The 15,984-nt window shown below is 39.6% G+C and overlaps 1 protein-coding gene across 4 annotated transcripts in view; it reads right to left on the minus strand.

The window, feature by feature from the left end:
• The window catches only part of UBA2 (ubiquitin like modifier activating enzyme 2), a 31,561-nt gene extending 16,635 nt beyond the window's left edge, over positions 1 to 14,926 (minus strand). Inside the window, exons 1-9 of one of the 4 annotated variants that reach the window (XM_089902937.1) lie at positions 14,713 to 14,789; positions 14,012 to 14,136; positions 12,772 to 12,855; positions 11,806 to 11,876; positions 10,547 to 10,611; positions 9,064 to 9,164; positions 7,518 to 7,639; positions 1,784 to 1,851; positions 1,217 to 1,338 (exon numbers count right to left, since the gene is read on the minus strand). In XM_089902937.1, the coding sequence (XP_089759063.1) occupies positions 1,217 to 1,338; positions 1,784 to 1,851; positions 7,518 to 7,639; positions 9,064 to 9,164; positions 10,547 to 10,611; positions 11,806 to 11,810 (483 nt within the window). In that variant the 5' untranslated portion in view covers positions 11,811 to 11,876; positions 12,772 to 12,855; positions 14,012 to 14,136; positions 14,713 to 14,789. Of the gene's footprint in view, positions 1 to 1,216; positions 1,339 to 1,783; positions 1,852 to 7,517; positions 7,640 to 9,063; positions 9,165 to 10,546; positions 10,612 to 11,805; positions 11,877 to 12,771; positions 12,856 to 14,011; positions 14,137 to 14,334; positions 14,610 to 14,712 lie in introns of those variants that run through there. The other 3 variants (XM_022585788.2, XM_022585791.3, XM_089902938.1) reach the window with 3 other exon arrangements.
• Positions 14,927 to 15,984: the final 1,058 nt, after the last annotated feature.

The raw sequence follows: 15,984 nt of genomic DNA on the forward strand, positions 1-15,984 counted from the left end.
GGAAATAAATGCAGTAGGTTTAAGAAAGTCAACCTGTGACATGTATTGTCACTGAGGAAAGATGAAATAGAAGCTGGAGGGAGCAGTAGGCCATTTGCTTAGGACAACAGGACGTGTGCATGTCAGAAAGCAGACAGGAGGAGCCAGGAGACTCAAGATGCAGGGGAGAGAGAAAATACTATTTGAAGAAAAAGGTACAAGACGGAAAAATAGCAGGTGGAAGCGCTAGCCTTTACTCAAAGGGATTTCTCTCAAACAGGAAAGAGCTAGTAAGAACCTACTGTATAGCACAGGGAATTCAGTACTCTGTAATGACTTATATGGGAAAAGAATCTTAAAAAAAGTGAATATACGTATATGTATAACTGACTCACTTTGCTGCACACCTGAAACTAACACAACACTGTAAATCAACTATATTCCAATTAAAAAAATTTTTTTTTTTTTTTTGCAGTATGCGGGCCGCTCACTGTTGTGGCCTCTCCCGTTGCGGAGCACAGGCTCCGGACGCGCAGGCTCAGCGGCCATGGCTCACGGGCCTAGCTGCTTCACAGCATGTGGGATCTTCCCGGACCGGGGCACGAACCCGTGTCCCCCGCATCGGCAGGCGGACTCTCAACCACTGCGCCACCAGGGAAGCACCCCGCGCCCCCCCCGCCAAAAAAAATTTTTTTAATTAAAAAAAAAACAGCAGGGAAAAGAGAAAAGACTTTTAAAAACACAGATCTGAGGGCCTAGCTGAGCCATAATTAGGTAGACCTAATTAAAGCAATCTTACAGATTTCTCTAAAAATACTGAGCAAACAATATATAAAATGAAGAGGAATTCACCCAAGAACACAGGCTTAGGGATTCAAGAGCAATTTAGAACATGTCACCCAAACTCTCAATAGAAGATTTGAGCAGCAAAGGGATATAAGACGAGAAACAGCAGGAACCAAAAGTCAGTTATGTAAAGAAAATCAAGAAGTTCAGTGAAATTGAGGGAAGGAAAGACAACCAAGAGTGAATAAGCAAGCCTCTGTATTTTACCTTCTATAAAGATGCTATACTGATTTAGTATTGATGTTAAAATTTCAAACCTGTTTATCCCACCTGCATCAATGAATTCACTAAGACAGCAGTAGGCATAAAAAGAAGTGTAATTCAATCATGTACTAGTTTAAAACAGAGTAACAAAAATCTATCTACAATTATAAAAAAAAGTAAACCTAACCTTGGTAAAAAGTTTAACTGGATCATATCCAGTTGATTTAGCCCATTCCTTGGTGGAAATGCGTTTAATGTCACCATCTTCATTAGATGCTCTGGCTCTGGCTTCAGCTTCCATTGGTTCCCCTACAAAACAAACACCATTTTATTTTCAACTGTAGTTAGTATAGAACTAAGCTCTTATCTACCCTTAGGGGAAAAGAGAGTCACTCATGGAGGTCACCAGCATCTGACACATTCTGAGTTCAAGGAGACAGAATTATAATATGCTCATCACCATCTTTTTCTGCCTCAGTTTCTGAAGGCCACATGTAGAGCAGTTCCAAGTACAGACCTATAATCAGATCTGAGAACAACTCCTGGCTCTATTTACTAGATTTGTAAAACTTCCCTGCACAGTGTTTCCTCACAAGTAAAATGGCAGTACCCATTTTTAAAAACACATCTTAAATACATATTATCTAGCACATAACAGCAATTATTTCCCCCCGCATTAAGCTATCAATATTAGATTAGCAAAATAAAGATAGTGCTCACCAATAAGAAAATATACTCCAACTAGTTTACTCACAGGAAGCTTCAGGGTCAGCTCTGTCAGGAGACACTTCTTGATCAGCATCTTCTTCCCCAAACAACTGGCTATAATTTAAGAATAGTAAATATTTATGTACAACAAAATACTCTGAACAAAGGTTAACTTTTCCTACTTTTCTCAAAAACAACTAATTTAGTTATCTCAAATCTTTAGTAGGGATGAAAAATAAACAACTGACAAATTATGTTCCATAAACATATTAAAACAATCTGTTTAAAACAGCTTGCAGGGACTTCCCTGGTGGCACAGTGGTTAAGAATCTGCCTGCCAATGCAGGGGACACGGGTTTGAGCCTTGGTCTGGGAAGATCCCACATGCTGCAGAGCAACTAAGCTCATGCGCCCATACTGAGCCTGTGCTCTAGAGCCCACGAGCCACAAGTACTGAGCCCATGTGCCACAACTACTGAAGCCCACACGCCTAGAGCCCGTGCTCCGCCAGAAGAGAAGCTACCGCAATGAGAAGCCCACGCACCACAACGAAGAGTAGCCCCGCTCGCCACAACTAGAGAAAGCCTGCACGCAGCAACGAAGACCCAACGTAGCCAAAACTAACTAAATAAAAAAAACAAAACAAAACTGTTTGCATTCTCATTTCAACCACAACACAGGCAAGGCTAAATTTTAGTAGACCTAGGTTCATTTCTGCCAGCTAGGCTCTGCAAATTCCTATGTTAAGATCTTTGATCAAGAGACACATGAGCAGCTTTTACATTCCAACATGGATAATATTCCACTGCCAGAATAAAAATTGTGAAGTATACCTGCAGCTAGCTGTTAAACAAATACTGACCCACCTATTATGTGCGAGGCACTGGTCTAGGTGCAAGAAACTCAGCAGTGAATAAGATGGCTTTCTTTTATAAGAAATAACAGAAAAGTATTAAGCTGAAATTCTCTTTCATTAAGCAAGTTATCCTAAGAATTGCTTAATAACTTTCCAACCATTCCTCAAGCACGTAACTTATAATAAAGCTATCTTAAAAAGTTATGTTTTTTTTTTTTTTTTGGCTGCAACACGCGGAACTTCCCCGACCAGGGATCGAACCTGTGCCCCCTGCATGGGAAGTACGGAGTCTTAATCACTGGACCACCACGGAAGTCTGATAATAAAGCTATCTTAAAGAAATCCTTTGCACAGTAAAAATCTCAAAGATCCTGATACGCTTCACAAGAAAATGGCCATTTGTTTCCCACACTGGTTGTGCCCCAAAATACAGCCCCACAACGGCATATAAGAGTTTCTATCGACTTACTTCCTCTCCGGACCTAATGTTCTGCGCCAAACTAGCAAGTATAAAATAGTACGTTACTGTGGGTTTATTCATGATTTTGCAAGTCAATCATAAAGTTAAACACTATCTTCATTTGCTTATTGCCTATTTGGGTTTCCCTTTAAGTGAAAAAATGTCTGTTAGTATTATTTTGTCAGTTTGTCTTTTTCCTATTGATTACAGGAATATATTCCAGATCACAGTTTTAGTTGCTTATATGTTACACCTCTTTCATCCCATATAACAGCTTATTATTTATACATCATTTAATGTCTCTTGATGACGAAACACTAAATGAATTTGAATGTATCAATCCTTTACTTTATAATTAACACTTTTGTATCTTGAGAAATTGTTCCTTAACCCCAAAGATAAAGATTTTCTTCTATATTAGAAAAATTTAAAGTTTTGTCTTTCACATCTGAATAATTAATCCACTTGGACTTAATTTCTATATATTGTTAATTTACACATATCGTTTGAAGTAGAGAACACAATTTTCTTCCACGTTGGCAGTGAACTGCCTTCCCTTCTATTTAGTCCCTTCTTTCATCTGGGATCTACTGTGCAACCTCAGTTACAGTCTGTTTTTCTATCCCTGCACCAGCAACTCACTAAATTATTTTTTACCTTATATTAAATCTTGAAATCTGTTAGAGCAAGTCCCCTCAACTTACTCTTTTCTAAGAGTGTTTTGGTTCCGCTTAGGCTTTATTCTTCCATATAAATTTTAGAATCAGCTGAACAAGTTCCAATAAAATCCCTGATGAGATTTTAATTAGAATTGCATTGAATCATATCAATATTTTATATATACAAATTAGTATAAACATACTTTTTGCTCTGTCAGCTAAGAGGGCCTAAAAGAAATGGCACCCCAGAACTATGCCTAAGCACTTGCATCTTGGTTGCTAGTATCATTCTTCAATTAAAGGAACCAGGGCTCCTTGAAGAAATGTCTAATTCTAGAGCTGAAGCAGGAAACATAAAAGATGAGCGTGGAGCATCTTGTAGTACCAGAAAGTAAGGAATTGCTCCAAAAAACCCCGACACAATAATGGCAGTATATCAAAGAGCACAAAGCCAACTGAAGAGCTCCCAGTGGCCAAAGCTGGAACAATTTGAGCAACAAAATAAAACAGTATTAGATTATAACCCAAACCATATTCAATATCAATGAGTCCACACTGATATCAATAAATGGGTGAGAAGAGACAGGACAATATAGAAAGGGGAGGGAGTAACTTTACAGTGGAGAAAACAAACACTACCTTAAAGTAATCAAGGCCTACATTAATAGTCATAAAACATGTTGACAACATGTACCCTTCATATGATATGATGAAAATGGCACTTTACCTCTGTGATCTTTCTCCCAAAAATCCATAACCACAGTATTATCAAGAGAAAAACAGACAAATTCCGACAGTGGGGCATCCTAAAAATACCTGACCAGGGACTTCCCTGGTGGTGCAGTGGTTAAGAATCCGCCTGCCAATGCAGGGGGACACGGGTTCAATCCCTGGTCCGGGAAGATCCCACGTGCTGTGGAGCAACTAAGCCCGTGCGTCACAACTACTGAGCCTGCACCCTAGAGCCTGCGCACCGCAACTACTGAGCCTGCGTGCCTAGAGCCCATGCTCCGCAACAAGAAGCCACCGCAATGAGAAGCCTGTGCACCACAATGAAGAGCAGCACCCACTCGCTGCAACTAGAGAAAGCCTGCATGCAGCAACGAAGACCCAATGCAGCGAAAAAAAAACCTGACCAGTACTCTTCAAAACTAACAAGGTCATCAAAAACAAGCAAAGTCTTAAGAAACTGGCACAGCCCCCTTAAGGTGGGCCTAAAGACATAACTAACTATAATGGGGTATCCTGGAACAGAAAAAAAGACATTGGGCAAAGACTAAGGAAATTTAAATAAACTATGGACTTTGGTTAATAAATAATGTATCAATATTGGCTCATTGTTATGTACGTATCAGGTTAATAAATAATGTATCAATATTGGCTCATTGTTATGTACGTATCATACTAAGATGTTAATAACAGGAAACTGGGTGTGGGAACTCTGTGCTATCTTCTCAACCGTTCTGTAAATCTGAAACTGTTCTAAAAAGTCTATTAAAAAAGAAAAAAAATGTTTGCCAAGTAAATAAAGCTTGCAAGTGTATTTCTTGTGAAAATTTGTTGTTATACCATTATATGTGTACTTTTCTGAGTGATTATACCTTAATCAAAAAATAAAGAAAACTAATGTTCGCTGTAGATTTCTAGAAAATATTTTTTATCAGGTTGATAAAGTTCTCTTCCTAGTTTACTAAGAATTTTTGTCATGAAAAGGTGTTTGCTAAATTTTACCAAATGCTTTTTCGACATCTATGAAGATTATATAGTTTCTCTTTAAATTCTTAATGAAGTAAATGCCATTTATAGATTTTTCTAGTGTTAAACCATGCTTGCATTCCTGGAATAAATACAGCTTGGTTATGGTATACTTTTGTTTTACAGCATTCTAGATTTGTATGCTAATGTTTTGTATAGGATTTTTTCATCTACATTTATGAATGAGAATGTCTTGCAATTTTCCTCTTATAACAGCCTTAACTGTTTTGTTTTGTTTTTTAAATAATGTATGTAGGACATCCCCGGTGGCACAGTGGTTAAGAACCCGCCTGCCAATGCAGGGGTCACAGGTTTGAGCCCTGGTCTGGGAAGATCCCACATGCCGCAGATCCAGGAAGCCTGTGCACCACAACTACTGAGCCTGCGCTCTAGAGCCCACGAGTCACAACTACTGAGCCTGCGAGCCACAACTACTAAAGCCCACGCACCTAGAGCCCATGCTCCGCAACAAGAGAAGCCACTACAATGAGAAGACCGCACACCACAACAAACAGCAGCCCCTGCTCGCCGCAACTAGAGAAAGCCTGCGTGCAGCAACAAAGACCCAATGCAGCCAAAACTAAATAAATACATAAGTAAATAAATAACAAAATGGCCTCTCTTAAAAAAAAAAAAAGGTTATTTATTTATTTATTCATGCATGCATGCATGCAGTGCCTGGTCTTAACTGGACTCTTAGTTGCAGCATGCATGCAGGATCTAGTTCCCTGACCCAGGATCGAACCTGGGCCCCCTGCATTAGGAGCACGTAGTCTTACCCAGTGGACCACCAGAGAAGTCCCCAGCCTTAACTGGTTTTGCTATCAAAGATATGATAGCCCCTCGGGGCTTCCCTGGTGGCCCAGTGGTTGAGAGTCTGCCTGCCGATGCAGGGGACACGGGTTCGTGCAGTCCAGGAAGAGCCCACATGACGCGGAGTGGCTAGGCCCATAAGCCATGGCCGCTGAGCCTGCGCATCCGGAGCCTGTGCTCTGCCAACGGGAGAGGCCACAACAGTGAGAGGCCTGCGTACCACACACACAAAAAAGATATGACAGCCCCAAAACATGAAGTATTCCATTTTTAAAAAAAGTTTCTCTGAGACTTTATATAAGATTAGAATGATATATTCCTTGCAAATTTAGTGGAAATCACCTATAAATTCACATAGGTTTGGTGCATCAGAGAAATTTAAACCACTGATTAAATTTCCCTAGGGAGGCTTTTATTTCTTTTGGAGTCAGTTTTCTAAGTTTTTAAAATGAATTTATCCAATCATTAAGTTTTTTAAATGTACTGACATAGGGACTTCCCTGGTGGTCTAGTGCTTAAGAATCCACCTTCCAATGCAGGGGATGCGGGTTCCACCCTTGGTCAGGGGACTAAGCCCACACGCAGCCTGAGTATGAGGGCCACAACTAGAGAGCCTGCATGCCACAGCAGAGGATCCTGCATGCCGCAACAAAGACCCACCGCAGCTGGGGGTGGGGGTGGGGGGAATATGTAGTGGCATAATCTTTTATTATCATCCCTTTTTTTCCCCTTATTATTCTAATCTGTGTTGAGATTATATTCCCCACTTAGTTATCTATCCCCCTCTCCTTTTTATGATCAAACCTGCCAACTTATTTTTTGCTCTTACCTCAATTATATCGTTCCTTCTAATTTTTTTGACTTTATGTTGTTCTTTTTCTAACATAAGTTGGATGCTTTGCTCATTAATGTTCACCTCTCTTCATGTGTGTAAGCCTGTATCTTTTCTTCCAACTACCACATTCAATGTATCCTACAAGTTCCACATGTAGTATTTTCAGTATTATTACGAAGTATTTTCAACTTCCATTATTTCTCTTTTAACCAATGAGTTACTTCTAAGTATGTTTTAGTATTTCCGGATACATGGATTTGTATTCGTTTAGTTGCATGCCTGTCTCCAGTCAGACTAAGCTTCATCATCATAAGTACAATTTCTCCAAGGTATTTAAATAAGAATGACCCCACTGTCCATTATCAGTACTAAAAGTATGCCCAGAAATATATATACTCTTACTTGAACAAATATTTTGCCCAAACGATGCAATGAATAGGTTCTGAAGGTGTGTTACGAATTGTACAGCCAGGAAAAGTTCTCTGGGTTGGTTTGGGATGACATTCGTAACACTCAGTCACACCCTGCAAAGTCAGGACATGAGAAAAACATTTATCCCATCAGGGTGGCTTCTCAATATTGTAATATAATCATAAACATTTCATTCATCTATATTCCAACTGTCAAGAAAATTTTAAAATATTAGTGACTCCAAAATTCTTACTTTACAGATAAGGAACTACAACATAAAAGTTAATTGAATCTACCATAGTCACAGCTAAGACTAAGCCAGGACTTCTCTGATTCCTGGCCTGGTGAGGAGAAAATACAAGTTTACCTTGATCACACTAAACAGACAGGGAAAGACAAATAACTTTCCAACCAATTATCTCTCAAAGTTGTGAAACTCAGTTATTTAAATATTATTTATAGATTTACCTTATAAGCTCTTGAAGATTAAGTGAATTTAAAGCATTAATTTCCAGATCTATCCAGATACATGGAAAAATCCTAAGTATTACCAAACCAAATACTCTTCATTTCGTTGCTAAAGGGTTATGTTTAAAGTTATACTGTAAGGAATCCTTGAAAGAAGTCCACGGCACCTGAGATAATTTTCTAAAATTTAGAATGAATATTCTTTATCTTGGCAATTCTCAATCTCAGTCTTAACACATACTAGTGTCTCAGGATCATGGTAAAGACCCCAAACCTGCAAATAATATTTTAATATAAACTGCAGCAGATGAAGTGTTTTCTCCATAATGCCATTTCTGGTGTCCTTCCAATATGCTTTCTTGGGGGCAGCGATATGGCAAGCAGTCACCCCTCATAAACTGATATTTATAAGTCTTTGTAGAATGATATAAATTAAGCTTTCGAAGAGTAACATTAAACAGTAAAAACAACTGAAGCACAGCCACAATTTTCAATATGGAAAAACTGCCAAAGAGCAGACAAAAATACCAAATTTCAAGTAGAGTTTAATTCCTTTTATTTTCAAAACCTGCAAAATGATTCTTCAAATGTATCTATGTTTAATTTCTTAAAAGAATTCAAAGAAAAAAGATTTGAGCAGCAAATGAGTAACAATGCTGAGATTGTATAAAACTGGGTTTATGAACACACATTTGTTCTTATTCTCTAGTTTTATCTAAATATTTGAAATATCAGTACTCACAAATACTCCAAAAATTTTTTTCAAAGTACTCTTCAGATCTATAAATCCAGACTTTAGACAAGTAACTTTTCAGAAGGCTGGTTTACCATATATCAACTACAACATGACATGTAGTCTCACGGCTACAAAGAATTTAAAAAGGCAAGTTTATTATGCTTGCCAGCCTAAGGATTTTAATATATAAGCTACATGAAACAAAATAGCACAGAGCTAAAAGATCTTTGCCCATATATCCAAAGTTTACTTCTTCCCTCCTTAAGGTCCCAAATAAATGTTTGGGAAGCAAAAAACAAACCAAACCAAACCAAACCAAAAAAAGTACTTTACCTTTTTGATAGTGGTTACTTGCCCAAGATAACCAGCAGTTCCACTCTCAATAAGAGGGACATCAGCTGCTAGACACATTCTATTAACATGGTTTCGGGCAGCTGGAAGAAAAATACTAGTTAACAGGAGTTTACAAAAAAAAAAAGAAAAAAGAAATTATGTAGTTACCTTTAATTAGGATGAAATTTACCCAAACCATTTTTTATTGTTTTTATTTCATGTACAACTTTCTTATAGCTATGACCAGAGTAATACAAGTGTTATAGACATTTAAGAGACATTCAACAAAATTTCAAAGGTAAGAAATTTATATCACAAATTTACTGTAGGAGAAGCACCCCTATATATTACTTTTTAATACCAAAGTGCCATCTTCCTCTTCTATTGCTATACCTACTTCTATTAAATATGGCTAAAACGTTGTTTCAACATTTTCCAACCCCTTAACTTGCTCTTATTCCAATAAAATTATCAGGTAATACATGGAAGTAAATGGAGAATGTGGAATATCAACTTTGGAACTATTTTTTTTTTTTTTTTTTTTGCCTCACGGCATGCAGGGTATTAGTTCCCCGACCAAGGATCAAACCCACGCCACCTGCAGTAGAAACTCAGAGTCTCAACCACTGGACCACCAGGGAAGTCCCAACTTGGAACTATTAAGGCAGTTTAAGGTGAGGGGAAAAAAGATGAGTCTGGTTAAGAGTTATCCTCTTTATAATGCTACTTTGTATGTTTTTTCTTTTGATATTTCTGGCCCCAAATTGTTACAAACTCATTTGACAGATGTACTTTTACATGTGGAAGTAGTTACAGAAAGAGTATTTTAAGTTATTTTCACCCCACATTCCAGACACAAAGATTTGTAAACAATAACTGGCTATATGATACTTGATTATATGAAATATCACCAACTTGTGTAAAGTTTAAATGGTCCAAAATGTGTACACGTAATAGGATCCAGTCTGATATATTGCAGCACCAGATATACCCAAAATAATTCAAGAGCCATGACTTCTATGCTAACTTTGACATCCTATTGCCTTACTCTCAAAACAGTGGTTTTCAGCCTTCATTGCCCTTTAGATCATCTGGGGAACTGTGAAAAAATATGATCTTTAGGTCCCATTTACAGAGTTTGACTCAATTGGTTTGGGGTGAAATTTGGGCACTGATAGAATCTTAGATCTCCACACACACAAAGGAAGTCACACTGTGCTTAAGTGCTGGGATAATCTGAAACAAATATACATGCACGCAACCTATGCATCATCCTCTTTAATGATTTTAACTTCCCCTATATTCACACTAGTTCTAGTTAAAATTACAATCAATTGGCAAGCTTTAAACCTGATCTTACTTCCCTTTAGGTCTTTTAAGTTCTAACTCATAAGGACATATTTTAATTAACACTAATTTTGTAAACAACCTTGTTATGGAGGAAGGGAAATACTTAGAATTAAAAGTATTAAAATAATCTCACCTCTGTTATCTAAAGCATTCATAACCAATATAAATTGTCGAAAAAATTCCACATTATAGTCAGGGCTACAAAGTAAAACAACAACAAAAAAAAAAGGTCACCAAAACAACCGGCCTTACACATGAGCTTCACAGTATAATACAGGGTCCTAAAAAGCACATTAAAGTAATAAAAGTACAAAAATAACTGATATTAGGGGTCTCTACAATATAGATAGGTTTGATTTTTCCCCAAACACCAGAAACAGATTTAAACCACACATCTGTTTTGGCCAGCTACCTCGGGCACAGAGCAGAATCTCAAACTGGCATGACTTCGAGTCCCACCAGGCCTTCTTGGGGCAGCAAGTGCCTGGGAACATACAAAGAATACATTCCCAGGATCTGCCTGGCCTGTAGCTTCACCTCACATGGTCAGGATCAGGCAGGGTTCAGGCCCCTAGGGTCCCTGCTTTTAGCAGCACTGGGAAAGCAACAGAGGGTAAGGAGGTTGTAGGGCTGGCTACAGGCAAGCTTGTAGAGCAAACATCCAGAGAATGAAAAGGAAGCTGGAAACACAAATTCCCTGAGAAAGCATAAGACTTTCTCTAATCCAGGCCTCAAACAAGAACTCATTATTTTTAAAACCACTTACTTGTGGACAACAACTATAGATAAAGGACATTTTAGACGCAGGGTTCCTTTGCCCCAACGCCTCCAAAATTATATTTTTACTCTATCTTTACTGAGATCAGAGTATATTTATGTACCATCAAAACTACTGCCCCATCACAATTCCCAGTGTTATATTACAGAAGTCACAGTCCTAACAAACAAATTATTTTGAGAGGGAACCTTTTAAACTGAAAAAGGCCACAGCTGAAATCGATCAGAATGAGAGCAATATATTTAGAAAAGTCTGAATCATCATGTATATTGGTTTCTTATAGTTTAGAATAGCTCTTTATTTAAAACAAGAATATAAGGTCCTTTTAGGTTTCCAAGTAACTTATTTATTGAAAGTATTAGAGTAAATGACCTCTTATCTAAATCATTCAAATTATATATATATATACACACACACATATATATATATGAACTGTTAAAAGAATGTCACTTATGTGGACACAACCTACTACATTTTAATTATTCTAGAAAAATTTTTAAATAAGCAGAATGACTCTGAGTTCATATATTTAGCTAATAAAAGTATTATACTTTAAAGGTTTAATTAAAAATTCACAGCAAACACAATTTTGCAACATAATAATTAGAGCATACTTCATGATGCTGTCATGGTAGGCTATGATATTAGCTTTCGGGTAAAACTGCAGTACACTTTCTTTGGCAACCTGGAAAAACAAACAACACTAAATTACTAATTTACTACAACGTTTCTATCTGAATATGAAATCTATCTATGGTAGACAATAGTTATTTCACCTACTTATATACACTTGTACATGAATGGCAAGCTTCAGCAAAAATATCAAATGCAGTAACCAAGTGTCATTCATCCATTCAACAAATATTTACTAAGCATCTTCCATGTATCAGAAACTGTATAAGGCACTTGGTGAGCAAGTGACATTAATCAAATAACCATCCAGATAAATTTAACTACAAACTATGATAAATGATACATAGAAAAAGTAGAGGCTGTAATGAGTGGAAGATATGATTTAGTCTAAGAGATTTAGGAAAGCACGCCTAGAGAAAATCTGAAAAACGAAAAGGAGAAAAGAGTGAAAGTTCGCCCAAAAAGCTGGGAGAAAAGCAAAGAGAAAGATGTTTTAAAACCCTGAATCAAGATGGAACATTCAAGGAACTAAAGAAAGATCAGGATGGCTAGAACCTCAGGGGAGGCTGTTTTCTTCTAAAGGGGACAATGACATAAGCTGTAGCTTCTCTTGCCCACAAACACAGGAGCAGCCAAGCTCTAGGCAATGTAGGAACACAAGGCTCATTCTAAGTAAACAATCAGAAATTTAAGAAGGGGACACCATTTACAGGATTGGGTAGAGCACTTTTATTTCCTCTGTAGATAAGAAAGGATGGCACAGTCTTCTGTCCTTTTCTAGACATCTTCTTATTCTTCATAATCCCTCAGCTAAAAAGAGACGGCTTCCCCCATATTCTCCCTCCTACTAGAGAGTCCAAATTAACCTAATACCATAAATAGAAGATCCACCAAAGGGCAGAAATATAAGTGAATAAATAGAAATGATATGAGAAATACAAAGTTACCTGAGCCTTTGATCTTCCAACATGTTTCTTTTGAAACAAAAACTGCCTGTTGAGGTTGCTGACATCAATAGTATCCAGATCAATCTACAAATGCATAAACCCCAGATAAATCACAAATTTCCTGGTATGTTTGAGCAATACGTATCACTAACCTCAGCACCCATAACCCAGAAGTTTTGATATCTGCTATGTTAGGGGAGAAAATGCTTTTTGACCAATATACTAAAGTTGTTAAATTGATAAAAATAATTTAATGCATATTAAAACAAAATTTAATTTCAGATACAACTTTCTCAAAAATATTTTAGAAAGGATGCTTTTTTTGTTCATTTGTTTAATCATACTGGCAAATATGTTAGGAAATTCCTTAGATGACAAAATGATGCTAAAAATGCATTATATTTCCATCATTTCTCTATCAATCTGATTACTTTCAAATCCAACATAATAGATCTAACTGTGCCCTGTTCTTTTTCTTAAATGATACTTGGCAAATAGATTTACTGAATTTTTGCTGCTTTCTTTAATTCAAAAGTCTTTACCCACACACAATTTCATTTACAATCATTACTTGAGGGCCGTGGAGGGAAACTTCTACACAAGGTTAGAAGTCTCACGTTTTAAGTCTTATCTAATTACTGCTTCAAAGTAAATATAAGAGAAGAAATAATTATAACTAAAACCATTTTCACTCCATTTCAATAAAGTTACATGAAGAGTAATCAAATGTTCTAACTGTGAAACACCCTAACGGTTTTGGTGAAAATCACCAAAACATATAATCACCTAACATTTTTTATCTGTGCTTTCTAAATTTACTACAAAAATTAAACCAAATAAAAAAGGATCAGCATTTATTTTTCAGGTGCCCCAATTCACTGTCTTGTCTATTACAAAATGATCCTTTTGAAGAAGTATTAGTAGGTATTAGCTATGCCACATTCATATTTGGGATACAGAACTGAATGGAAAGACTAACCCTATAAAAACCAATGGAAAACGCGTAAATGCTTTTCCCCCCAGTCACTCATTTATTAGTTCAGTCGGCCACCTCTACTTTTTTTTTTTTTTTTAATTCCCTGTTTCCACTACACCTTAAGATTCTATAAACTCACATCCAAATTTCAGGCTACAACTCCAATCTCTAAAAAGTTTACATTAACAGAAATGACTTGACTCAGAATTACAGTAGCTTCCCGTCACTGTTCAACAATGCAAAAGTTAAAATCCTAACCAATACCTTTAACGAAATAATCTACGGTGATAACAATGTCACGCAGACTGCACCCAGAAGAGAGGAGCGCGAGCCACAAAGGAGTCCTAGGTAAGTCACTAAACCCCACAGTACCTCACTTTTCCTCTTATCTGTTAAAAATAAAATGGGGTGAAGACAGCGTTTACAAGCCTATGATGGTAGTGAAGATTAAGTGCGTTAAGGCGAGTAAACCGCGCAGGACAGCGCCGGGCTCGGGACAAGCGCTCAGTAGGTCCTGGTTGTTACCACCGCCATCCTCTGCTCTGCATATTATTTGAGTTAAGGGGGACTTCGAATTGAACACTCACAACATCCCCAAGGGACTCGAGACAATCCTCTCCTGCCTCCGGTTAAAGCTGGTGAACTGCTCTGAAGCGAAGACACGAGGACTCTTCCACACCCCAGAGCCGCCACAAATTGGCGCTGCCTGGGAGGCGGGGGACGGCTCTTCGCGGGACGCCCGGAAGACCCGGGCCCTTGGCCTCCTCAGCGTGCGGAGCGGGCCCGGCGTGCAGCGGCGCCCGCCCCGCAGCCGCCGAAGAGCTCCCTCTAGGTGGGCAGCGACGACCCCAGGGCCTCTTGGTCCGCCCCCGCACCCACAGCTCAGGTCCGGACCTCCGGGCCCCGATCCCCCGGCCCCGGCTCCACGGCCCGCCATTCAGCCCGCGCGCACGCCTGGCCCTCACCAGGTCGATGTGGGAGAAGCCGGTGAGCACGAGGTTTTTGAGGAGCTCGCAGCCGATGCCGCCCGCGCCCACCACCAGGACCCGGCCCCCGGCCACGGCCTCGGCCAGCTCCCGCGGAAGCCCCCGCGACAGTGCCATGGCGGGACAACCACGAGCCTCGGCGCAGGCGGAGGCGGGAGAACTGAGCCGCGGCCGGAAGTGAGTGGGGGAGGGGCGGCCTAGCTTCCGTTCCTGCGCACTTCGGCCGCCTGTCGGCGCTGAATGGGCGGGGCCTGGGGACCTGGCCAGTCCGCGAGCGGCCCTGACTGGGCTGGACTGTGAGCGGAAGACTCTTCACACCTCCGGCTGTACTCCAGGCTGGTAGTGCTTCGCACCGAGGCGCGTAGTTCTGCTATCCGGCTTAAGATTTATTAGATTTTTGATGTGTATTTTAAAAAAATACTTTGCAGCATATATGTAACCGAGCAAAGGCCTCTTAGGCCCCAAGTGAAGAAAGCCAAACTTTGACAAGGGGAGTTTGCAGCAAAGTAAGGACTTACTGCAGGGTGTCAAGCAAGGGAGTGTGAAGCAAGCCTCAGATCCACTTCAACTTGGTCTCTGAGTTAGAGGGGTTTTTTTGTTTTTTGTTTTTTGTTTTTCAGTACGCGGGCCTCTCACCGTTGTGGCCTCTCCCGTTGCGGAGCACAGGCTCCGGACGCGCAGGCCCAGCGGCCATGGCTCACGGGCCCAGCTGCTCCGCGGCATGTGGGATCTTCCCGGACCGGGGCACGAACCCGTGTCCCCTGCATCGGCAGGCGGACTCTCAACCACTGCGCCACCAGGGAAGCCCTAGGGGTTTTTTTTAAGGGTGAGGAATGGAATATTTCCTGCCACATCAGTAAACAAAGGATGTCAGTCATCAGCAATTGCAGCCCTCCATCCGTGAGCTGGTGAGCCCCAAGGAAACTCAGGAAGGAAAGAATACCTGCCATCTAGCAGCCATCAGACTGCAGCCACTCCCTACCGTGAGCCCTGAGGGAACTGAGGATGTGAAAACACAGGATACTGGCCCCAGATAGCTGAGGTGCATATCAAAGGAATGATTTCAGTGAGCCCAGACTCTTGCATCTTCCCATACATAGAAAAGCGCTAAATTCCTTAATTTGGGGTATCTGGTTTTCTTTAATTTAGAATAACCCTTTGATGTTCCAACTACCTGCCCTTTGTTGCAAAACTTCTATATAACCTGGCTCTCCCCACCCCACCACCTCCTCAGAGCAGTTTTCTCAGGGT

The sequence above is a fragment of the Delphinapterus leucas genome, chromosome 20 (assembly GCF_059928025.1).
Source record: "Delphinapterus leucas isolate spDelLeu-1000000601 "Yukka" chromosome 20, BTC_Dleu_Yukka2, whole genome shotgun sequence".
In the NCBI taxonomy this organism is placed as follows: domain Eukaryota; kingdom Metazoa; phylum Chordata; class Mammalia; order Artiodactyla; family Monodontidae; genus Delphinapterus; species Delphinapterus leucas.